The sequence below is a fragment of the Haliotis asinina genome, chromosome 10 (genome assembly GCF_037392515.1).
Source record: "Haliotis asinina isolate JCU_RB_2024 chromosome 10, JCU_Hal_asi_v2, whole genome shotgun sequence".
NCBI classification, from domain to species: domain Eukaryota; kingdom Metazoa; phylum Mollusca; class Gastropoda; order Lepetellida; family Haliotidae; genus Haliotis; species Haliotis asinina.
In genome coordinates this window covers 20,987,189-21,013,077 of record NC_090289.1, presented here as the reverse complement: position 1 = coordinate 21,013,077, position 25,889 = coordinate 20,987,189, and the positions used below count along the sequence as shown (strand labels likewise).

At 36.8% G+C, this 25,889-nt stretch overlaps 1 protein-coding gene across 2 annotated transcripts in view; it reads left to right on the top strand.

The window, feature by feature from the left end:
* The window catches only part of LOC137297669 (obg-like ATPase 1), a 310,380-nt gene that overhangs the window by 82,954 nt on the left and 201,537 nt on the right, over positions 1-25,889 (top strand). For both annotated transcript variants that reach the window (XM_067829580.1, XM_067829582.1), the window contains exon 5: positions 20,996-21,123. In XM_067829580.1, coding sequence (XP_067685681.1) covers positions 20,996-21,123 — 128 coding nt within the window. The remainder of the gene's footprint in view (positions 1-20,995; positions 21,124-25,889) is intronic.

The window sequence follows — 25,889 nt, the reverse complement described above, 5'->3', positions numbered from 1 at the left end:
AAATCAGTCCGTTACTAAGCTTTAAATGAGGTTCCAAAATGTGCGGTATCAATGTCTAAGTATATTTGCCTGAAGGGTATGTCAGGCTCCATGGTCCTCGCTCCCCAAATTGCTTGATTAGCCATTTATAAATTTTTCAATTTGCCTTTTTATCTCCCCGGCATGTAATGCGGGGGGATATAGTTGACACCTCGTCCATCTGTCATCATTTTGTTTCCAGAGCGTAACTCAAAAAACGTTCAGTATTTTTAGACCAAAATTATTAGAGATAATAATCTGAACCTATGCATGTGCCTTTTGCTATTTACACATTTTTGGCATTTTTATTATCCCCCCGGCATGTAATGCAGGGGATATAGTCGACACCTCATCTGTCCATCCGTCCGTCCATCCATCCGTAATCATTTTGTTTCTGGAGCATAACTCAGAAAACGTTCAATATTTTTAGACCAAACTTGATAGATATAGTAATCTCGGCCTATGGTTGTGCCTTTTGCTATTTACAGATTCTTGACATTCATATATTTCTTTTTTTCCATGGAACATTTTGGTGTTAGTCTTATTTTGGGGTGGACTTCGTTTCCAGAGCAGAACTCAAAAACGTTCAATATTTTTCTGCAAAACGTGATATATCAGTCAGAACCTATAGTGGTGCCTTTTGTTATGTACAGGTTTTTGTGATTTATTATTTTCTCAGTTTCCATGGAAATGTTTCAGACTTATTCTCAAAATGGAGGGATGGGCTTCGTTTCCGGAGCAGAATTAAAAAAAACGTTCAATATTTTTCTGCAAAACTTGATATATCAGTCAGAACCTGAAGTGGTGCCTTTTGTTATGTACAGGTTTTTGTGATTTATTATTTTCTCAGTTTCCATGGAAATGTTTCAGACTTAGTCTCAAAATGGAGGGATGGGCTTCATTTCCGGAGCAGAATTAAAAAACCATTCAATGTTTTTCTGCAATAATAGGTGAACCTATAGTGATGCCTTTTGGTATTTACAGGTTTTTGTGATTTATAAATTTTTTTCAAAACTTGGTAGATATATCAGTCAGAACCTGAAGTGGTGCCTTTTGCTATGTACAGGATCTTGTGATGTATTATTTTCTCGGTTTCCATGGAAACGTTTCAGACCTAGTCTGAAAAGTGAAAGGTGTGTTTTGTTTCCAGAGCAGAACTCAAAAACTTCTTAATATCTGTCCATAAAACTTGGCAGATATGTGTGGCAGACCCCAAAGTGGTACCTTTCGCTCTCTACAGGTTTTTGTGATCTATTATTTTCTTGGTTTCTATGGAAATGTTTCAGACCTAGTCTCAAAATGGAGGGATGGGCTTTGTTTCCGGAGCAGAACTCAAAAACCGTGTAATTTTTTTCTGCAAAGCTTGGTAGATATAGGCCAAGTATAAATCTCATTTAAAGGAAATCTGGAGCTCTGAGCTAAATGCTCAAAGCAATGTCAAAGGCACCAATAACTTTGCTGTGCCAGTGAAAGCAAAAGCTTGCTATAGAAGCTAAAGTGGTAAATTTGGCAAAAAGTTAACACATACAGGGTCCCACTGAAGTACTTGAAAACACTAAAAACAATGTGTTGAGGGATTAGATCAGTAATTGAACAAAATTCATGAACAAGTTCAATAAACATCTACACAACTATGAGACGCACACCTTTCCCAATGAAACAAATGTTTAAGCTTAATCAATTCTCTAGCGCCGTTTTGTGGAGAAGTGGAAATACATAATCCCCTATTACACTATCAGAAGAGAGAGATTCAACAAAATTTATCTAAATTCAAATGTCTCTAAACATACAAAAAAAAATAAATAAATACAAACAAAATAGAAGTTGCACCCTTTTTGAGTCTTTATAAAAGACATATGAGCAGATTCAAGATTAACTTCAGCCTAAGTATAAATCTCATTAAAGAAATCTGGAGCTCTGAGCTACATGCTCAAAACAAAGTCAAAGCCAAGCAATACCTTTGCTGTGCCAGTCCTTTCCTATTCCTTTGGGGTAGTTGATTGGACAAAACAAGATATCCAGAGTCTTGACCAACTGACCAGAAGGATCATGTCTGATAACAGAGCACACCACCCTCGTTGCTCTCTTTATCGTTTACATATACCAATCGATTCCAGAGGTTGGGGTTTGATTAATGTGGAGACTCTTCATGATAGAATTTTATTGTGTCCTTTTGCACATATTTATTTATCGGATGATCCTCTGGTGATGCACTTCAAGACTTATGATGAAATCAAGGAATTCCACAGTTATTTTAAGCATGCCAAGGTTGTTACACACAATTTGAAATTTGAGGTTGATTTTGTTGATGGTGATGCACTGCTGGACGGTACAACGATGGGAGTAAACCTGGTGAAGTCCTTCAGCAAGTCTGCCTAGGGTCAGTCCTTTGTGGAGAAGCTGTCTGAAAAGCAGTTGCATTGTGTGTACATGCAGTGTGTGGAACAGAACAGCTGCTCAGGACCAGTCACTTCCCACTCGCAATCGCCAGAATGTGATTCTTAATCAAAATGTGAACATGTAACGTTGTCTTTGCAATGAATTTACAGAAACTGTCCAACACCTTGCACTGGAAAAGAAGTTCACATTTACAAGCTTTTAAATCTATTGTAAAGATGATGTTTACAAGACATTTACAATTTTGGAAAGATGATGTTTACAAGACATTTACAATTTGTAAAGATCCACAAGGGGACCTAACTGGTGGGTGATGGTAAAACGGTCTGCAATTCCTCAAATTCACACCTAATAAATCCCAAAGGCTAAATACAGTTTGACCCCTCGACATAATTAATGAGGTAATTGGGGCGTGAAATAAGAGTGGAACAGACCACTGTTCAGTGGACAGGGGTCACTCTGTTAGGGGTAGGATGCTGATGCTCTTACTACAGTGTTCGGTGGAGTGAAGATGCATGGGTGTTTCTTTCACTATGCGCAAGCTGTTTAGAAAACACTTCCGACTCAGTATCCCACTTATTTTGTGTTTGGGAACAGTGAATAACAATAACCATAAACAATATCACCTTGTCACCTCTGATAATATGCTAAATGATAGAGATTGTGTTGTGATACCATAACACATAACAGTATATGCTGCTATGAATCATGTGGTCGATCCAACCTTTACCAATAGAACCAGTGATACAAATGGGAAAGATCACCTTTTGAAATATTTCACAATCATATTTGATTTTTGTTGTATCTGTTGATTCTTCCTTTCTGTGGTCAGCCCAGCAACAATCCACCATAATCCCATAAAATCACTGATATATGAAGTCCCATAAGCCGAATGAACTGTACCTAACTGAATGATTTTAGGCTTTGTGGGACTACAACTGTTGTACATGGGCTAGTTGCAGTTAACACATACTGCTATATTTAACATAACTAAACAATAACCTTCAGGAATGGAACCTCATGACAGAAATGTGCCCTGGACAAATAACAGGTTGGAGGTTGGCATGGGAGGTAACTTGTTGGAAAAGCCCATTCCAACGTTTTCAAGATGAAAAAATCATGTTGGACTGGAGACACAAATTAATAAACTGAACAGGGTGCAACATAGTGCTGGCCAGACACTGCTCCCAAAGAAAAAGAAACGTCAAGACCTCCAGAGGGAACTGCACACCCTGGAACATAGGGCATTATTGATATGTTGTATTATTTTGATAGGTTATCTCATGGAGCGAAACTTTCTAAAAGGTCACATAAGAAAGGAAAACACAACTTTGCAGATTCTGATACCTTTCGGTATGCAGTTACCGAAACAAATCATAAAAAATGCCAATTCAACCTACAAAGAAAAAAACACAATGAAAAAAAACCCAGCGAAATCGGAGTTCAAGCGATTCACTATATTTCCCCCAGTGCTGGGGGAAGAAGTTGTTTCAACAGTTGTGCTTCGCTGCGCCCATAACGCATGCGCAGTGAATAGGTTCATGGAGCTTGAAACAGTATGCATGCCTGGAGTATGAGGTCGTGAGCAGTAGTCTAATCTTGGTTGTGTACACAAACAAGTAAATAATCTACTCGTTACATAAGAAAAACATGTTGATTGTAAGAAGCAGCCTCTGTCACAGAGGAAGCTTAATGTCTGTTTTATTGACACCTATATGTATGGCTGCCTGACTGCTAAAGACAATATGCAATACACAGCTTCAGTCATTGACCACATGCAATTTAAAACCAGGGATACTCTACAACAGGGATAGGTCACTTGCTTGCTTTCTTTACCATTTGTACTAACGTGTGCCTCATCATGCTCCAACGCACACAGTGACTTAGCTTGTTCCCAGTGCAACATCAGTTGTGTTTAACCAGGGAGTCTATATAGAGTATACATTGTAGATTATCCCTGGATTAGCAGAACTTCAGCCAGTTTATTGTATCAGTCGGAATTTTACAATGAATGAATGAAGTATAGTAAGAATTTAAGAGCAAGAATTATGTGAATGAAAGAATGAAATAAAGAAAAAGAATAAAAGAAATATGTACATATGTGAATAAATGAAAGAATAAATGATACACAGTGGCCTTCCCTCTCAAAACATTTTAAAGAACGCAAAAGTGTCGCAAGAACATGTGTTAACATCAGCTGTCCTTATAAAAAATCTACTTTGGAACATTTTTGTTTACATTAATAATTAATTCAGATATCTTATTGCATGTGGGGAGTGGAATGGACATTAACAAAATGTTAACTGACACTGTCACACTGCCCTTAAAAATAAAGTGTAAAACTCTCACAAAGCGTTCTAAAACACTTTTCCAGTTTTGTCAAATAATAAGATCAACAAGAAAGAAAGAAGTTATGGAACTATAACCCTCAGGCATCAATGGCGAATCAGACCGGATCGGCAATATGTCAAAATTTTCTCACACCTCAAATACACCCTAACATTTTGTTTTAGATTATGGAACTATCACTATTACTTGCAAACACATTTCACCTGATAGTATATTCCCCTTATATGAATTAAAGGTGTATGTGAAAGATTTTTTTGAGGAAGTAACTATACTCAAACGACGGCGTATAGCGAAATGTCATATTTTTCACACACCTCCAGTACACCATAACAATTTTTAATCCTAAAACTGCCACTATTACTTTTAGATACCTTTCAACTAAAGATATGTTCTGCTTCTAAAAATTAAACGAATGTGTGAAAGAAGTTTTTATCGACACAATTTAGTCTATCTTTGCAATGAATCGAGAATAGAAGTCAGTGAGCTATAACATAGCGACTTGAAACTTTACTACAAATCTGACACTGATTCCAATTATTTGACTTAACCTGAAGTGACAAAATAGTTAACCTATCTTCTACATATTGGATTTCAGTTGTTACAGCACTGAGCGCACATAATCAGCTGTTGAAAATAAACCGAGCACAGTCTTAAATACTACGCTGCCACCATATTGGCTACACTGGTTACATAACAACCCAAGACCTACGTTCAGCGGCTTTTCAAGGAGTTTCCTCTCCCCCTCTATATAGGCTCCCTGTTTAAACTTAACACCTATCAGGCTATACGCCATAAACAAAATAAATTGATTGATGACTCATGCACCTGAGTCGTGTCTGTGCAACATTATGTAATTAAGCAGGTGTGATACTTGTACATATGACATGTTTTTATGTCTATGGGTTGCAAAGAAACTACGTCCGTTTTTCTTGGATGACGGGATCTCACGGAAACTGGTGCAAACGCTTGTCAGTTTCAAGTCCTGCTTTGTACTTGGATGAATGACTGTTTCCAGTAATTCACCATCTCTACTGAGATGATATTTGATTGGATCGAACGCAAATTCAGAGATGGATTTACAAAACCCAACATCTCTACGTACATTCTTTATGGATAGCAACATAGTGTATATGATTTTGTTTGACAACGGTATATCAATCCATACTGAAACGACGCATCAAATACAATACAAAAAGTTGTTATCCATAAAGAATCTTACTTTCTTTTGACTCGCCATACTGCTAAAATGCCCATCAAACACATCATCTTTCTGAACACACTATGGGCCCCACCTTATGAGCCCTTGGCGTATCAGCAAAGGAAGCAGACAATCGGTAGCTGTCGTTACACTTGAGTGCACATCCACCAGCTATGACTGGGTTTGGTCTCCTGCGGCCTTCGTTACGAGGGACGCAAGTCCAAGTACAACCAGGGATACTCTACAATACTCTATATAGGCTCCCTTGTACGACATATTGCACTTCTGAATCGCGATTGTACGCTTGTAATTTTATTCATTTTCTTACAAACAGCAGAACTGATATAATGGAATATATGTTACTAGTACTTATAGTGGTGGAATCTTTGACATGTTGATATTTCATATGTTTTGGGGTTTTTTTTTATCTCGTGATCAATAGTGGTAACGCCATATATTAGTAACTTCTTATCCACCTTGTGCCTGTAAAAAACACAGAATGGCCTTCGTTTGACTTTGTGCATTGTCATTTTATTCACATAGCATAGGAACCATATTTGAGGTGTGGTGAGTCACACTGCTTCCATATCTCTCGTTATAGTTAGTACTCTGCTGCATCTCTATTGGATAAAAAAAACATTTTGAAATTGTTTCTGCTGAGTTGTAGGCTGGTTTGACATCTTACAGTGTCATCATCACGATAACCCGCCGAGGAGTTGGTTGTTTAGGTGGTGAAAGTTGTAATGTGCTGAATTTGGTTTATGACACGTGAACAAGGAATTTAGCGTATCATAACATTGAAATAAATTTGATGTTCGCTCGATAGTGCTCCATTGACAAAACTGCACTGTTGATGGAAATGGTATTCTATAATGCGGAATTTGTTTCACTTTTATAATACTCCCGTCTTTCATGCGAATTAAATTATCCCCAAACAAATGGACAGTGTCAAGCTTACACTAAATGTTTATTTACTTTGGGGAAGGAATTATCAGATTACAACAAGAAAGAGGAAGAATAAATTTCATACGAAAACATTCCATTTACAAATTTACGGAAAATATGTTCCACATTATTATCAAATATACAATAAAAAACAATGGAGTAGCATTGTAGTTGTGCATTCTTTAATACTTGTTCATATTTTGCTTTCTTATGGCTGGGGAGGTCTGCCTGTCGCATCCCTTTGACTCGATTTCTGAAGAATATAGTCAATATGATTATACTTGCAGTAAGTGAATGGTAAACCAATGCGAAAATAGAATCAATGGTTATTCTAGTAATCTCATAGCAAGTATTATTGATACTTGTGTATTTAGTGCATTAGAACACAGGTGTTGTATGGTACAACCCTTTTTCTCCTTTGAAAGATCACACAGATTAACGCATTAAGGCCGAGAGCTGCATATATGCGGCAAATTAATTAGCTTCTCACAGCGAGAGCCGCGTATTGGGAGTAATAAAAAGCACCTCTTATTCAGCGAGAGCCGCATATTGGGGGTTATGAAAAGCACCTCACATTCAGCAAGAGCCGCGTATTGGGGGTTTTACATTTTAAATTCATACTGTACCTATAATTTCAATCAATTTAGCTGTAATGATCAAAGATTAGCCTTTCTTACGAGAGAGGTTACTTTCTGTGTTAATCAGAAGAACTATTAATGTGTTTTGATAACAATTGGTTGCAATGTCAGGGGCTTATACAGGCAAATGAACACATGTCTGCGAGAAAAGGGATTATGAGATGTTGTTACAGGAGGTACGTGTTTGTTTCTCGTCACTGGGAGTGAATACTAAGATACTATGTTTGCACATTGATTGAATTAACGGTGACAAGGTTACATAACCTTCTTCTAAATTAAATCATTCATTCATTCGTTGTAATAGTTCATATAATGAATCGTAGACATAAATAGCAATCTACTCATCTACTCATAGTATACATATATAGTACACATAAACCATACAAAGGTAACCAGGGTATTTTGTTCAAGATGTTTCATGCTTATTTGAAGCATGATTTTTCAATGCAATTTACATAAACATTGTGTAAGAAACGTTTGTATTTGATCTCTGTAATTATCTTATCCAGTCTAATGATCACGTGTATCAGATCCATCGTCAATAAAAGGAGGATAATATATCAGTTACGGAATTGATGCGTATAATCATTCAATCAGACAACACTAAATGAGATATATTAACACCTCTTTCAGCCTCAAAATAACAGCTTCTGGCCGAATGCATGTCCAGGTAAACTTTTGTCGCGTGACAAGTGTAAAACAAACTAATGCGCTGTTACATCATTGGACAACCTGTTTTGTGGAGTCACGCCCATTGTCAATCTTCTGAACCTCATTTGATTTCAAAACAAATATAAATATGCCCATCTTCATAAATATTTGGGGAGATTCAACTTCCAAGTGTATACATCACAATAAATCAGTATTGTGTTACTTTTTTAAATTCTGTAATACATGTACTTGAATTATGATATTTATTCGTAACAATGTGCCGATTATATTGAAATGTTCAGCAAGCCATTATGTTTGATGTACAAGTAGTGTGCGCAAAAACTATATGCAAATAAATACTATCTCTACTCAATGGTTGGATTGGGTTATCTGGGGTAGAAATAATCAGATTGTAGCGCTTTGAGCGCTTCAAAGAAAAAGAAACTCGTCAAATTGCTTGTTAGTTCTACATGTACATTTCAGGCATCCTTACGATTATGTATGTTCACAATACACAAACTTTTCATGATAGCTAGCGTTGATAAAGCCAAAATCTAGCATATCAATTGGTCAACGATCTAACCAACAGTCAATCTGTATCCAAGCTGTCTAGTGACCGAACGTACTCTTCAGAAATTTAGCCCACGCCCAATCACCTGTCATTTCCAATGTGACAGGTATCTCATGATACGATTGGTCATAGATAACAAATCAGGGAGTATATTGAACAGTTAAGATACAAAACGACCTATTCGGGAACTTTGATGACGCCCATCCCATGACCCTTTGTCTTATATATGTGCAAGGAATAGCAGTATACAATATGTATGCATGTATGTTCGTGTGATAACGTATATTTTCTGCGTTAAATCTAGATTAACCAAAGCGACAAACTGTGAATCTCTTATATGTAAGACTAGCTTATTAGTACTTTCCTTAAAATATTCAGTATACACTAGCAATGTATCAGCGAAAACGCTTCTTCCATAGATTATTAGGCATGTGCGTAAATTCGTCTTTACTGCCATTGACATGGATGTTTTGAACAATTTAATCTCACACAATGATATGAGAGGGACATCATTTGGTTTAAGTATGTCTTACATACAAAGAATCCAAACGTGTGAAGAAAGACACACTTACATAATCCCTTACTTTATGTGCTATTGAATGTTTCTTGACACCTCTCTGTAATTATCACGTGTAGCAACTAATTCCGTTGATCCATCATCAGTAAAAGCAGGATAGCATATTAGTCATGGTATTGATACCCTTGCGTATCATCATTCAGACTAGAGTAATAAGGTTATTTAGTTCTACTTTTGGTCTTGAAACAACAGTCTCCGGTAGAATTTATACGTAGCCACACCCCTACTCCCTTATTGAATGGACTGTCCCGGGACAAGCGTAAAATAAGCATGTGTTGTTATTTTGTCGGACAACCCATTTGATGGTGCTACGTATGCTTCATTCTCTGTACTGTATATGCACAAATGGGTGCAATCTGGTGAACCTTGATAGCGATACGTTATCAGACAATACACAAATTGTTACATGATAGTTAGAATATACAACCAAAACACAACATATCCACTGGTCAACAATACAATAAAAAAATCAATGTATCCAATCGGGGTGACCAAACGTGCCCTTCAGAAATTTAGGCCACGCCCTTCCTTTTTTGACAGGTTCTCATGATACGATTGGTCAAAGTATCAGCCAATATAATGAGTAACTGAGATATAATTCGTTACATTCGGGATATTTTATCCCATCACATGACGGGAAGCTTTGTTTAGCATTGAGTAATGATAAATGTATCATGCAGTATGTATGTGTATGAATGGTGATGTATGTTTGCAGCATTAAGTTAAGATGAACAGTGACAAACTATAAATCTCTATATGCTCCATGTTACTTACACACCTATTGATACTTTCCTTGAAATAGTCAGTAAGCACAAGCAATGTATTGGCAAAAAATGTAAACGATTATAATGCAAGTTTCCCCCCCCAATGAAATGCTGTAATATATATATATTCACATCGGCCTCTTTTCCATTTACATCTTTACGACACAGTTAAATAATCAGTACTTGTTTGTGAGACTAGACAGTTTCCTGTCATATCCGAGACCTGCCAGGGAAATCAGGCATGATTAGCACTAATTAGCCTCGTCGCAGCAATCAGGCAGTCAGCCAGGGGTCCCAGGTGTTGGGCAGTGGAGCGGCTCCAGGGCTTAATGAGTTAATACTGTGGGGTGATTGTTACTGTATCTCCCAGCCTTGATCAAAGCCTCAACACATAACAAGGCCTAATCCCTTGTTCACTGATGAGCAAGTCATGTCAGTAAAGGCTCATTAATTAACAAGGCCGATTGCCTTGTTAATTGATATCATCTCAGTTAAGATTCATCAATTAACATGCCTTCTTCCCTGTTAATTGATGGTAAGCCAAATTACGTAGTGCATCCTCTTAAAACAGTTTCATCTAATTCTTGATTCCCGAAAGCTAGTTAAATTGGTTTTCATGTTTACTTGGTAGTTTTTCTAGAATATTTTCTCATGACATCATTGTGTTTGTTTTGGTTGTTATTCTTTCTTGAGACGGTTTCCTTTTGTGTCTGCAAACATCTTGTCATAGCCACTGCAACAAACAAAATACAATACCATGACAGAAACTTTATGTTTCAATAAAACTGACATATATTATACAGTGATTACAGAATTATAACAAGAAGCCGTCACCAAACACATGCACCTGATTCAAACGGTTGAACAAAATCGCCAATGAACATCACATTTTGTTGCATAATTTTTCTGTGCAACAAAAGTCATGTTTGGTGCTCAAGAAATGAGCATTCTTATTTATATGACAGTGGGTTTTGCTCATTTTCTGTTGTGCACTGATGCATATAGGACAGAGCATTAAGCAAAACTGCAATACCTTGAAACTCAGCGTGCGGAATAACAGGGAGAGATGCCTTAGCATCCTTATTCTGTCCTGTTTCCAACCTGAAAAAATGCAATTCTAAATTTATTGTCAGCACAATGAAGATAAATTCATGTGGAGGTTATTGTAGAAACACCTGAAGTTTTACTTGTTGAATGGTTTAATGCATTGAAACTCTTGCAGTTACTGTATTTAAATCATATGAAAGTATATTCTTACGTCTGTTGTGGATTTAGGGTCATTCCTCTTACAGACTCAGCATTCCGTAGAGCCTGCCTCACAGTTGTCTGTGAAAGTAGATTTATGGGAAAAATACTATTAGCATTTTGAAAAACATAACAAAATGACTAGCAGGTATTACAACTAAAGTCTTAAATAAAGTCGAATTACTGCTAATACAACATCATATAAGAATACCTTGTCTGAAAACTTTACAAACATTTACAAAGAAATAAACAATTGTTTTAGCTTTTAAAATATTTTTGTGTTAAATTTGATTTTGACATGCCTTAGCGATTTTGAAAAGGATGTGTTTTGTGAGTAAATGGGTTTATATCTATTAAAGCCACTATTCCATCCATATAATGACGTGTGATATTGAAACCCAAAATATGTTAGTGCATGAATACTGGGATTAGTCTGTATTGCTCCGTCATTGTTGTTTTTGATGAAACCTATCTCTTAAATCATAAAACAGAACGTTTTACGTCTGTAAGAATACGTCCAAAATCAGTCTTATACTGATTATACATTATAATTGAAATTACATGCAACAGGTAATCCTTCAGCTCAACCACAAAAAACAGCTGGTGTTACCTGGGGAATATATTCCACCCCCATAGCCTGATTAAGTCCCAGGAAGGATATTTATGACATGTAATAAACCTTTGATCAGCCAATTAGTCGGGCTGTTGTTCTCATATCGTGATTCAATATACTAAACACTTACTGAATGCAGGGATACTCTACGACTCTGTGTATTGAGCTCCCTGCTAAATGGTATGGTAGTCTTGAGTGTAAGATTTCTCAACAACCATGCTGCTGAAGGAACACATGGCGTCATCAGGATTGCCTTACTGATTTTACAAATAATATACTTGCATCATCTGCAATATACTCACCTGAGCTAAATGTGCCCTCTGAAGAAATATCGCTGACAGACATTCTGAACGGCTTTGTAGATGTAAAGTCTCAAATTCACGATAGCAAAAATGTTGGTATGTTGGTGTGCAATGATCAACTGCATTTTCCCATCGGGTGTTCATATATTTATTTAGATCTCAAAAGGTCATCAAATTACTTTGATTTACTCTTGGTCTCTGTAACTTCTCCAACCAAGAAATCTAATGGACAGTGCAGGTGTACACAACGCTTTGTGAAACATTTAAATAAAGGTATGTCACTTTAATATGAATTTTACCAATTGACCATGTTGTTGAAATAGACTGTTGTTCATCAAGACTAAGCGTTATCAAAACACTAACCCAAATCAGTCAAATAATCCCACTAGTGGTATCCTCTTTGGGCTGAACTTGTTTATTTTAAGAGAAGAGGATTATAAGGAAAGCTCAACTAGGTTTATTGGTCGTTTAACTAATCCCACACAGCCATCACCAGCAGAGGGAATGATTTACACATCTCATTTTTTGTGCTTATTTATTGTGTTTGTTTTTTATTGATCAAAAAATGAAATGGGATTGTGAACAGCTTTACAGTTTCTATCGACAACGGTACCATAGAACATACAATACAAAATGTAATTGCAGTATGTGTTGTCACATATGTATGTAAATTTGAATTACAAACATGGGTAAAGCTTGAAGACAATCTTATACGGAAATAGTGAATTATCTGATCTTAATAATCTGTCCATCTTAAGATCTGCCTACCTCTTCTTCACTGCCCCTTTTAGATTTGATACTAAATATGTTTGAAGAATTAACCTCGTGGTTTGTCATATGATAATCTTGTATTAGAACTTTGGTTTATTTACCTTTGTAAAGTGCATTAGAGAGGTATTAACATAAGCTTCTAGCTTGTTTGCCAATCCATTCAACGTTTAAATATGTTCTAACCATATATATACATATATATAAGTATATATATGTATGTATTACATCTGACTTTCCCTTTCTAAAGATTCCACACACACAAACTAATTGTATCAATATAGAGCATTTATGTGAATGTTATTGGTAAGATAATTATTTTTGGTGTCTTGATGGTAAAATTGTGGATGCTCACCGAAGCAACCATAGACTTAAAGGGGCACTGATGCGGAGCAATTTCCGTGGACTGGTGTAAACATTTGTTATTGTTTTTCTCCCGTGAGTACCCGGATGATATCCCAGAATTCGTGACTGGTTCGTGACCTCTGCTGCGCAGTCCGTAAGCGCAATTGATAGTTTGATTATAGACAGATCAACTGGGGTGAAGTCATTTGTACTTCATTACAAATGTATTATGAAAACAAGCGAAACACTTTGAAGGTTAATCATCTGCCAGTGGTAGAAATGGTAAAAAACTATTAGGACGGAAAAATAACGAAGCCAATGTACGTCTCTATATTTTGTCTCATAACCCTAATTAGTTTATTGTCATATTTGTATGATTCTGAAAATTAATAAAAGAACACACGATTTGCTTATACTCATCGTAAATTTCTAACATAACAGCAACATTTATACATTGTATAGATTGCCAATGTGGATCCTATTTCACACACATACGCGATCTAGTGTGTGTTTTCTGTCATACAGATTCTGCTGAATGCTACAACAAATAAATTAAAACAAAATGCAAATAATGAATGTAAAACAGAATAATTGTATAGCAACAATGTCAGGCTACTACCTTGTTCAGGAATGTATCCATCAATATCCACGTAAAAGAAATCGTATTCCATTCATCTGCAGCTGGTAAATAATCCTTCTCTGTGTCGCGTGTCTTACAACTGTCTCCTTTGCGAAAAAGTAACACATCGTTTCACGTCTTTCGTTGGTGAAAACTAGATAAACCTCTCATTGGTCTCCCAAGATAGCACACCTGGCAACTAATTGTATGATGTCAACTATTTGAAGTAATTTAGTTCACCAATATTGAGCAATCAATCAATCAACGCAAGCGTGGTTAATTCTTTGAAGGGAGGATGTTGTTTTTGCACTCACACTTTACGACAGGGTGTAGTCATCTACACACACTGCCTTTTGACAAATCTGCTAGAAGATAAAAGTAATTAATCAATCAGTGTGTTATCGGTTAATCCTTTGATCGATGTTTGTTTTTGTAATTCAGCTGATAAACCCTCTTGCATCACTTACATGCACATATTACATAACATACAATACATTTGCCATTACAGACCTTAATTTATAATGTTGAGTATTTACTCCAGACAGGAGAAATGCCAAATGGGAACCTTTGTTGAGTAACCGAAGTGGTGTTGCTACTAATTATACCTGTTATAAATTCATGAATTGACCATCAAGAGAATGATGACAAATAACACGTGTAGGTTTACACCATCAAACGCGAGTTACAGCAAGGAAGATATAATCTCTGTGTCGCATGCAGCCTGAGAACACTTATGGGCCAAAACCAACGGAATTTCGTTACATAAGGAATACACACAGGCATTTGCTGTGTACTTTGGTAAATAAGTGAAATAAGTTTTTTTTAACGTAAGACAATTTTCAGATTTCTCTACCAAAGCCAAGGTCATCATTTTTTTGTTTACAAATTCAAATAAATCAACTGTGTGTTTTATTATCATAAATAATAAACCATTGTAGCTACCATAGCTACCAAAATTTACGTATGCTATTTGCTATCACAGCTCAACCAACACTCAAAACTACCTAAATATAAAGCTTTGCAATCTTCCGTACTGAAACAAATGGCTTGCTACGTGCCTGTAGACATCATATTTTCATGTAACATGATTAAATATCGAGGTTAAAAACACGGAAATAGGATCAAATTGGATCAGTAAGTATACCATCCAAGCATCCAAAAAGAACTACACTGCTGGGATATATGTTTACGATCAGACAAGGAATACCATGGATATTTTTAAACAAATGGCATGTGATGGGCATCCGGCCTCCTGACTGTTTAAGTGACGAAATTTTGCTAATATGGACAGGAGCCCAGTTCCTTTGTCCATCACGGTCGAAGGAGTGGGCGCTGGCCAATTTGCGGTCTGCTTTCATAATTAGACCGTTGGCGAGAAGCATTATTCGCTCCGCATCAGTGCCCCTTTAAGACTAAAAACATCTTCAAGCAGAAAGGAAGACCATGACAGAGTATGGGAAAGTTTTTTCCCATCTTGTGGAGACAGTTGTGCATGAAGTGAACTATCACTGTTGACACTGATGATGTATGATTGTTTAGCACTTTAAGAATTTCTTATATTTACACAGTTACCAAATGCAAAACAGAGTGTACAGCTATGTAAGTTATGTTTTATGTATGAATGATAAATTAAAAATTTATGTACGCCGAACATAAACATACAAATGATAGACCGGCATGCACCATTTAAATATTCTGTAAACATACTTCTTATAAATGATTTTATAAATCTTCTTACACAATGATTTATTAATTCATTTGAGTATTTGCTTCAATCCACACGTATTGACAACACAACCAATTATCTATTGACATGTTTATGAGATTTTGTGCATACGCCAATTGCATAACACCGTTAATGAGCACCAACATAAAAGGTCTAGTGACAGGTGTTATTTAGAGAATGCATATAGTTCCCACAGAGTAGAGTGGTAAAATCACTGGAATTAGCTTGGGATGATGATCTCAAACAAAGGCAAGACATCTGTTTTAACAGGCACAAGTATTTGGTATATAGATCAATGCTGGTCGTACACATCAACTTTCATATTTTCACGCACCAGACGCAGTTGCATTGATATAAAGCACAAATGGACTATACAAAATATGGCTTATTCCTTCAGTTTTCATGAATAAATATGTCACATGCAAGATCCATTATGCATATCAACTGTAAGAACTCTAACAGAACAAAAGAAATAATAAAATAGTAAGTTTACAGAGTCATGGGGATTCTTGAGAAATGGCAAATTTGAAAGAAGTAGTGGTAAAATCCTTCCTAAACTTACAAAAATTTACAAGCCTTGTTGGATGCCCTTCCTTGGCACAAACAGCATATCTTAAAAGACATGGTGACATGGCTCGCTGCTTTTATTATCGTCTCCGCAATACTCTCCGTTTCTGCAATACTTGGTAGATATATCAATTTGAACCTATAATGGTGCCTTTTGGTATTTACAGGTTTTTGTGATTTATCATTTTCTTGGTATTCATGGAAATGTTTTGGACTTAGTCTCAAAGGTGAAAGGTGTATATCATTTCTGGAGCAGAACTCTAAAACTTCTAAATATCTGTCAATTAAACTTGGTAGATATGTGTGGCAGAACCCAGAGTAGTGCCTTTTGCCATTTACAGGTTTTTGTGATTTATCATTTGCTTGGTTTCCATGGAAACGTTTTGGTCTTAGTCTCAAAATAGAGGGATGGGCTTCATTTCCGGAGCAGAACTCAAAAACCATTTCATATCATTCAACAGATCTTGGCAGATGTATGAGATAGATCTGTCATGGTGTTGGTTCAGAACTACATCAGTGCTGAGCTGCCTGGCCACCAAGTGGCACTGTGTACTGCCTGACGGGCTAGCTGCTGGAAGATGTGAAACTGAAATCAAGACAGACAATCAGCCACCTCATTGTCTGTTCTGGGAACATGTTTAGCTGAGATGACGTAGTTACCTGCCACCTGCCACTGCTTATGCACAAGTGCTGTGATATGTTTATCTTTAGCTCTGCCTTTATTGATTATTTGGATGGAGGCACAATTGTCACAACGAAATAAGACATGCTTTTTACACCAGTTCTATCCCCATACGAAATCCACCAATACGATTGCAGCTAGCTTTAAGAAAGCACTACATTTCATTAGACTAGAGTTGGTTCTGATATCACTTTGCCATTGCTCAGCAATTCACTGTCCTTAATAGAATCCTCTAAATCTAACAGATGCTGCTGGTCATGGTTATCTGTGATCTTAGCATTGTGAAAAAACGAGACACTGTTCCACTGAAGCAAGAATTGCTTCCACATACATAAGTCCAGGCGACACACTTAAGACAGTGACACATGATGGTGCAGTTCTGAACTGAAGACGACAAGCAGATCAGGTACAACACAAAGACTCTTTCAGGGGGAATCATCCAGCATTTGTAATCTATCACTGTAGCAATGCCAATTAGCATATTTTGGGGTAAGTGGGCTGACATATTTGAAGAATCTAGGATAATTCCGAGATACTCTAGGTGTGTGATGGGTTCAGTAGTTTTCTTTGCAGAGAGTGGCATATTAAACTGCTGGAACAAGAGGTGCAGGGAGTCCATGGTACACTGTGAAGGATAGTTCGCGCTGTCAGCTGTCAGGAAATCAACTACTATGTGCAAGGTGTGATGGACAGCATAGTTGTTTCACAGAATCCAACATATAGCTTGGGATAGATGATCTAACGTTTTTGGACATTCAAAGGCCAGTCGTAATAGGAATTTCGCCATCCTAGGCCAAAGAAAGGCCAATATTCTTTATGAATTGGGATTTGTTAAAAAACGTCACTAATGTCAGCCTTACACGTGAGGACATGTTTTTCCCCAGTTGGATAATAATGCGAATAGCCTTATCAATTGTGACGTATGACAACGAACAAGAGTCTTTGTCAATCAACTCATTGATGCTGTAACTGACATCGTCATGCAGCTCTAGGATTAAACATTGTTTTACCAACAGTTATAAACCAAGTACCGTTAGGTCCCGCTTTGCAGAGGCAGAGAGTCTGATGGGATAGATACTGTTGGGTGCTCCCATTGAGACACAGAAGCAGACATAGGATGTCTCTGGATATTATTTCTCTCATCTTGCATACTGGAAAGGGAGGCTTGATGAGGTGCAGAATTTGTCTCAGTACTGAATTCAAATTTAGCGCCTTCAAGGAATACACAAGGTTCTTGTTCCTGTTTGTCTGTCTTGCGTTTGACTGGACAGTGATAGGTCGCTCAAGGGTTTTCTATGAGGTTCTCCTATGAGGATGTCTTAGACTCAGTTGAGGAGTGTGACAAATAATACTGAGACTAAGTTTACTTAGACTGGAAAAATGGATGATTTCTTTCAGTTGTGGTAGTTTAGGGTTGGATATAGTTCAATATGGGCTATTACTGTGTTCCTGGCTATGCTATTATGCATAGCCACAACACACCCGGCAGGTTAGTGTGGTCTGCTTTGCATGTGCAGCCCATGCACTGCCTGTCTCTAGCCCTATAAAAGGAGTAGCTACATAGCACTCCTTGTCTTTAGTCCACTGGTCCGCCAGAGGTGAGGACATTTATTTTAGTTGTTTGAGTCCTGGCGATCCAAACCAAGTAGATAAGTTTTTCTTAGTTTACCACAGGATATTAATATATTTATTTGTTTTGGGCATAGGCTTTGAAATCCGAGCCATGTCTTGGTAGGATTTGGGGTCAGTTTAGGTTGTTAGGTATAGGTTAGGTGGTTAGGTATAGGTTAGGTTAGGTGGTTAGGTATAGATTAATTAGATTAGGTTGGTGGGTGGGTAAGGATAGGTTCAGGGATTTTGTTATAAATAAATTATTGAGTTTCCTTTGTCTGTTTGTTCTGTTTTACCATCAATGAGGCCTGATTCATAGAGCTTACTTGAAGTTGGCTGTTATCATCACCGCATAAAAAAAATACACAACGCAAGGTCCAAAACCAGAGAATAGCCAACTTCAGCTGTCAGAAAAGCCTATTACACAATTTAATACTAAACAAGTAAGGGTGACACATCAACTTGAATTTTAACTCTTCCCCCGCTTTTGTGCCTTTTGCGATTTATAGATTTTTATCCCCCCGGCATGTAATGCAGGGGGATATAGTCAATGCCTCGTCTGTCCGTCCATCCGTACGTCTGTAATCATTTTGTTTCCGGAGCATAACTCAGAAACCATTCAATATATTTAGACCAAACTTGATAGATGTAATGATCTACCTATAGTTGTGCCTTTTGCTGTTTACAGAGTTTTTGCATTTTTATTTTTTTTTGTTTTTCCATGGAACATTTTGGTGTTAGTTGAATGGTGGGGCAGGCTTGGTTTCCGGAGCAGAACTCAAAAACCATTCAATATTTTTCTGCAAAACTTGGTAGATATGTGTGGCAGACCCCAGTGTGGTGCCTTGTGCTATTTACATGTTTTTCTGATTTATTGTTTTCTCTGTTTCTATGGAAACGTTTCGGACTTAGTCTCAAAATGGAGGGATGTGCCTGGTTTCCGGAGCAGAACTCAAAAACCGTTCAATATTTTTCTGCAAAACTTGGTAGATATATCAATCAGAACCTAAAGTGGTGCCTTTTGCTACTTACAGGTTTTTGAGATTTACTGTTTTCTCAGTTTCCATGGAAACATTTTTGACTTAGTCTCAAAAGTGAGAGGTGTGTTTCGTTTCCGGAGCAGAACTCAAAAACTTGTTAATATCTGTCAGTGTTACTTGGTAGATATGTGTGGCAGACCCCAGAGTGGTGCCTTTTGCTATTTACAGGTTTTTATAATGTATTATCATTATTCCATGAACATGTTGCTGACCTCGTTTCTGGAGCACTACTTGAAAACCATTTCATATCTTTCAAAAGACCTTGGCAGATATACAAGACAGATCTTGAAATGGTGATTTTTTCTGATTACAGATATATGGCATTTATATTTTTCATGAATTCCATCGAAACAATTCAGACTTAGTCTAAAAACACAATAAGTAATTGTCGGATGATTTGTCCTTTCAAATATGTGGGGGCTGGGGGGATATGTCATCTTTTGATGACTCTTGTTTTTTGAGACTTATCCTTTCCTGGGTATCCATTGAAATGATTCAGACTTAGTCTCAAAAGGAAGGAATTGACTCCATTTCCAAGGCAAAACTGGAAAACCATTTAATATGTTTCAACAGAAGTTGGTAGATATGTGAGGCAATCCATAAAGTGGTGCCTTTTGCTATTTGCAAATGTTTAGCTTTTCATTTTTTTCTGGATTTCGTTGGGTACAATTCGAACTTGGTCTCCAAAGGGATGGATGTGCTCTGCTCCCTGAGCACAACTCAAAAACTATTTGGTATCATTCAACAGAACTTGGCATATATAACAGGCAGATCTTGAAGTGGTGGCATTTGCTGTTTACAGATATTTGGCATCTATATTTTTCCATGAAGACACTACGAACTTAGTCTAAAAATACATCAATAACTGTCAGATGATATATTCTTTCAATTACGTGGGGGTCAGGGGAGATATGTCATCTTCTGACGATTCTTGTTCATCTGAACAAAGGAAGCTGTCTGTGACAGAAGAGAAGATAATTCTTGATGTAGTAAGGTTTATTCTGAAGTCTACAAGAGTTGCCTCCCATACTGAGTACTTTATTGCGCCATGTAACACCTATTTACATCTTCTATTATCAATATAAGGAAAGAAAGATTTTCTCAATTTCTAGGAAAACTGTAGATGCTGGTGTGTGAAGTAGAATGCCTGGAACCTTGTGTCATGCTTTGTGAAGAACTCTCCTTGTTTGCTCCCACATTATTGATTTTCAGGTTAGAATTTGACTTCAGAAGCGAGAACTATGCAGTCATAACATGTAGAGTACAAGATTGATCATTTTGTCGAACAGGCTCATTTGGTCCATAATCTTGTATTAAAAGTTGAAGGACATTCACAAACTAATATGACACTTGTTTTTTTAATTGACAGCAAAGTTCCTGCTTTCCTGAATGTGGTGGACATTGCTGGTCTAGTGAAAGGTGCTCATGAAGGCAAGGGCCTGGGGAATGCTTTCTTGTCAAACATCAAGGCCTGTGATGCAATCTTCCATGTTGTTAGTAAGTGAACATGAATGCAGAAACATATTTGACATTCCTCAAATTCATGTAACTATATCTTTAACTCAAATGGTAGAGCTTGAGTTAAAGTAGTGGCCCTCACTGATTTCTAAAAATACCAATTAACTCATTACCTTATTACTATTTTTGCACATTGATTGAATTAATGGTGACAAGGTTACAAAACCTTCTTTTAAATTAAATCATTCATTCATTCATTGTAATAGTTTATATAATGAATCATAGACATAAGTAGCAATTCTATAATATTATTACATTCATGTTCGTATAGATTTGAAATAAACCAGGTTACTAATTTAGACCTAACTCAGTTGTGACTATTGATTTTTCATAATTCTAAAGTTGATAATAATAGATAATCGAATATAAATTGCACATAAACCATACAAAGGTAACTGAAGCATTGTGTTCCAGCTGTTGAAAGTTTCATGTTGATTGGAAATTTTTCAGTGCAGTTTACATAAGCATTGTGTAAGAAATGTTTGTATTTGATCTATGTAGTTATCTTATCCAGTGTAATTATCACGTGTATCAGATCCATTGTCAATAATAGGAGGACAATATATCAGTTACGGAATTGATACACATGTGTATAATCATTCAATCAGACAACATTAATGAGATATTTGAACACCTCTTTCAACCGTGAAATAACAGCCTCAGGCAAAATGCATGTCCAGGTAAAGTTTTGTCCCGTGACAAGTGTAAAACAAACTAATGCGCTGTTATATCATTGGACAACCTGTTTTATGGAATCACGCTCATTATCAATCTTCTGAACCTCGTTTGCATTCAAAACAAATACAGGCATGCCCATCTTCATGAATATTTGGGGGGATTTAACTGCAAGTGTATACATTATGATTAATCATTGTTGTGTCACTTCTTATCCCCCCGGGATATAGTCGACGCCTCGTCTGTCCGTCCATCCGTCCATCCGTCCATAATCATTTTGTTTCCGGAGCATAACTCAGAAACCGTTCAATATTTTTAGACCAAACGTGATAGATGTAGTAATCTCAGTCTATGGTTGTGCCTTTTGCTGTTTACAGATTTTTGACATTTATAAATTTTTTGTTTTTCCATGGAACATTTTGGTGTTAGTCTTATGGTGGGGTGGGTTTCGTTTCCGGAGCAGAACTCAAAAACCGTTCAATATTTTTCTTCAAAACTTGGTAGATATATCAGTCAGAACCTAAAGTGGTGCCATTTGTTATGTACAGTTTTTTGTGATTTATTATTTTCTTGGTTTCCATGGAAACATATCGGACATAGTATCAAAATGGAGGGATGTGCTTCGTTTCCGGAGCAGAACTTAAAAACCGTTCAATATTTTTCTGCAAAACTTGGTAGATATATCAGTCTGAAGCTATAGTTGGTGCCTTTTGGTATTTACATGTTTTTGTGATTTCTTGTTTTCTCGGTTTCCATAGAAACGTTTCAGACACAGTCTCAAAAGTGAGAGGTGTGTTTCATTTCCGGAGCAGAACTCAAAAACCGTTTAGTATTTTTCTGCAAAACTTGGTAGATATATCTGTCAGAAGCTGAAGTGGTGCCTTTTGCTATGTACAGGTTTTTGTGATTTCTTGTTTTCTCGGTTTCCATGGAAACGTTTCGGACATAGTCTCAAAATTGAGAGGTTTGTTTTGTTTCCGGAGCAGAACTCAAAAGCCGTTCAATATTTTTCTGCAAAACTTGGTAGATATATCAGTCTGAAGCTATAGTTGGTGCCTTTTGGTATTTACAGGATCTTGTGATGTATTATTTTCTCAGTTTCCATGGAAACGTTTTGACTTAGTCTCAAAAGTGAGAGGTGTGTTTCCTTTCCAGAGCAGAACTCTAAAACCGTTCAATATTTTTTCTGCAAAAATTGGTAGATATATCAGTCAGAAGCGGAAGTGGTGCATTTTGGTATTTACAGGTTTTTGTAAATTTTCAATTTCAAATTTTCTTGGTTTCCTTGAAACGTTTTTGACTTAGTCTCAAAAGTGAGAGGTGTGTTTCGTTTCCGGAGCAGAACTCTAAAACTTCTAAATATCTGTGGTGGTGCCTTTTGCTATTGTCAGGTTTTGATGATTTATCATTTTCTCAGTTTCCATGGAAACGTTTTTGACTTACTCTCAAAAGTGAGAGGTGTGTTTCGTTTCCAGAGCAGAACTCTAAAACTTCTTAATATCTGTCAGTAAAACTTGTCAGATATGTGTGGCAGACCCCAGAGTGGTGCCTTTTGGTTTTTAAAGGTTTTTGTGATTTATTTTTGTCTTGGTTTCCATGGAAACATTTGGGACTCAAAATGGAGGTATGGGCTTCGTTCCCAGAGCTCAACTCGAAAACCATTTCATATCTTTCAAAAGATCTTGGCAGATATATGAGACAGATCTTGAAATGGTGACTTTGCTGATTACAGATATATTGCATTTATAATTTTCATGAATTCCATGGAAACAATTCAAACTTAGTCAAAAAAAAACAATGAGTAACTGTCAGATTATTTGTCCTTTCAAACATGTGTGGGCCAGAAGGATATGTCATCTTTTGATGACTCTTGTTGAATTCTATAAAACCTGTACTTGAACTATGATATTCATTCGTAACAATTTGTAACAGATCATATTGAAATGATCAGCAAACTATTATGTTTGAGGTACAAGTAGTGTGTGCAAAATGTATATGCAAATGAATGCTATCTCTCTACTCAATGGTTGGATTGGGTTATCCGGGGTAATAATAATCGGATTGTAGCGCTTTGAGCGCTTTAAGGAAAAATAAACTCGCCAAAGTGCTTGTTAGTCCTGTGTGTACATTTCATGCATCCTTACGATTATGTAGCTTCATGATGCACAAACCTTTTCATGATAGCCAAATGATAGTTGATAAAGCCAAAATCTAGCATATCAATTGGTCGGCAATGTAACCAATAATCAATCTGTATCCAAGCTGTCTAGTGACCAAATGTGCTCTTCAGAAATTTAGCCCATACCCCATCACCTGTCATTTCCAATGTGACAGGTATCTCATGATACGATTGGTCATAGATAACAAATCAGCTACCATATGGAACAGTGGAGATACAAAACGTCCTATTCTGGAACTTAGATGACACCCCATCCCATGACCCTTTGTCTTATGTATGTGCAAGGAATAGTATCATACAATATGTATATGTGTATGTTCGTATGATAACATGTATTTTCTGCGTTAAATCTAGTGACAAACTATGAATCTGCTCCATGTAAGTCACAGACTAGCATAGTAGCACTTTCCTTACAATATTCAGTATACACTTGCAATGTATCAGCAATGTATCTTCTCATAGAAGAAGCATAAATTCTTCTTTACTGCCATTGACATAGATGTTTTGAACAATTTAACTTCACTCAATGATATGAGAGGGACAGTTTGTTTAAGTATGTCTTAAATACAAAGAATACAAACATGTGTTAAGAAAATACATTTGTACATGCCACCAAATGTCTACAAGAGAAAGTACAATAAAATTACGTAAAATGTTATATATATGACATGTATTCACACCTGCTTCCTTTCAACATATATCTTTACAACGCAGTTAAACAATCAGTACTTGCTCGTATGACTAGACAGTTTCCTGTAATCAGAGACCATATAATAGAGGGACGGCCCTCTCCAACAGTTTATCATTAAACATCAGCGCTACGGTCTGGCATGTAACTGATACACATCGACACCCTGCTGCTTACTTCCGGTTACCGGAACACATGCGCAGCAGATGCGCAGACATTCGCAAATGAGCACTCTGGTAACCACGTAAACAATATTGCGTAATATCCTGACCTAGAGTTAATTCCGTAGCTGGATTTCACTGGCTGCGATTGACAGTCAAAGATTACATGAACAGCTCCAATAAACTGATTACAATAATCGTAATCTCTATCTTATCTCTCACAAGATGTCAAACTTTCAACTCTCCCACATGTCAACTGACAAAATCGCTGAAAATGTGTATCGTTCTTGAAATCCGTGCCGTTTTAGGCCAGTCATGTAACAGTACTGTTGTCAATATCCTCGATGTTCGCTGAACTTCATCACATAACCTCTAGATATTTCTTAAGTATCCGTTGCCACTGGTTGGTGGTTCACTAAATGACGCTATTAGTCTCTGATTTTGATTTCATATTAATTTGCGTACCTTTATGAAGCTGAGAATCCCAATGAAACACGATTTCACGTTATCCACGAACTTTACAGTAATGTTTGTTTGAATGTCAGTTTGGGGCTGGCAGTGATAATGCTTTCGTAGCCGTACGGAGACAATATAACGGACGCACATTACAATATGTATTTCTTTTGCAAAGGAAAGCTACTCAGAACTACTAAAGCCACGAGGACCATTTTCACAAACGTCAATGTACAACATTGCATACAGTAACCGCATATAGCTGATTTTGTGACCATTTGACCGTTTCTTTCACAGTAGATTGAGAGGGAATGAAACAATGACTTGAGAACTTGAACTTGTCATGATATAAAGGTCGTGAGGCATCCCCCAAAACACACCACCCGGTGAAATTAATTATTTTCATAGGGTTCATAACTTTAATTTTATCATGACACTTACCATGAAACATGTCACATACCTTTCCGAAAATACTGAATTTGCTGGAACTGACAGGGACTGTGCAGGTGTGATTGTGATGTTATGTTATGTTTTATAAAAGAACAATAAATGTATATGTATGTATATGTTTTGCTAAATACAACTATTT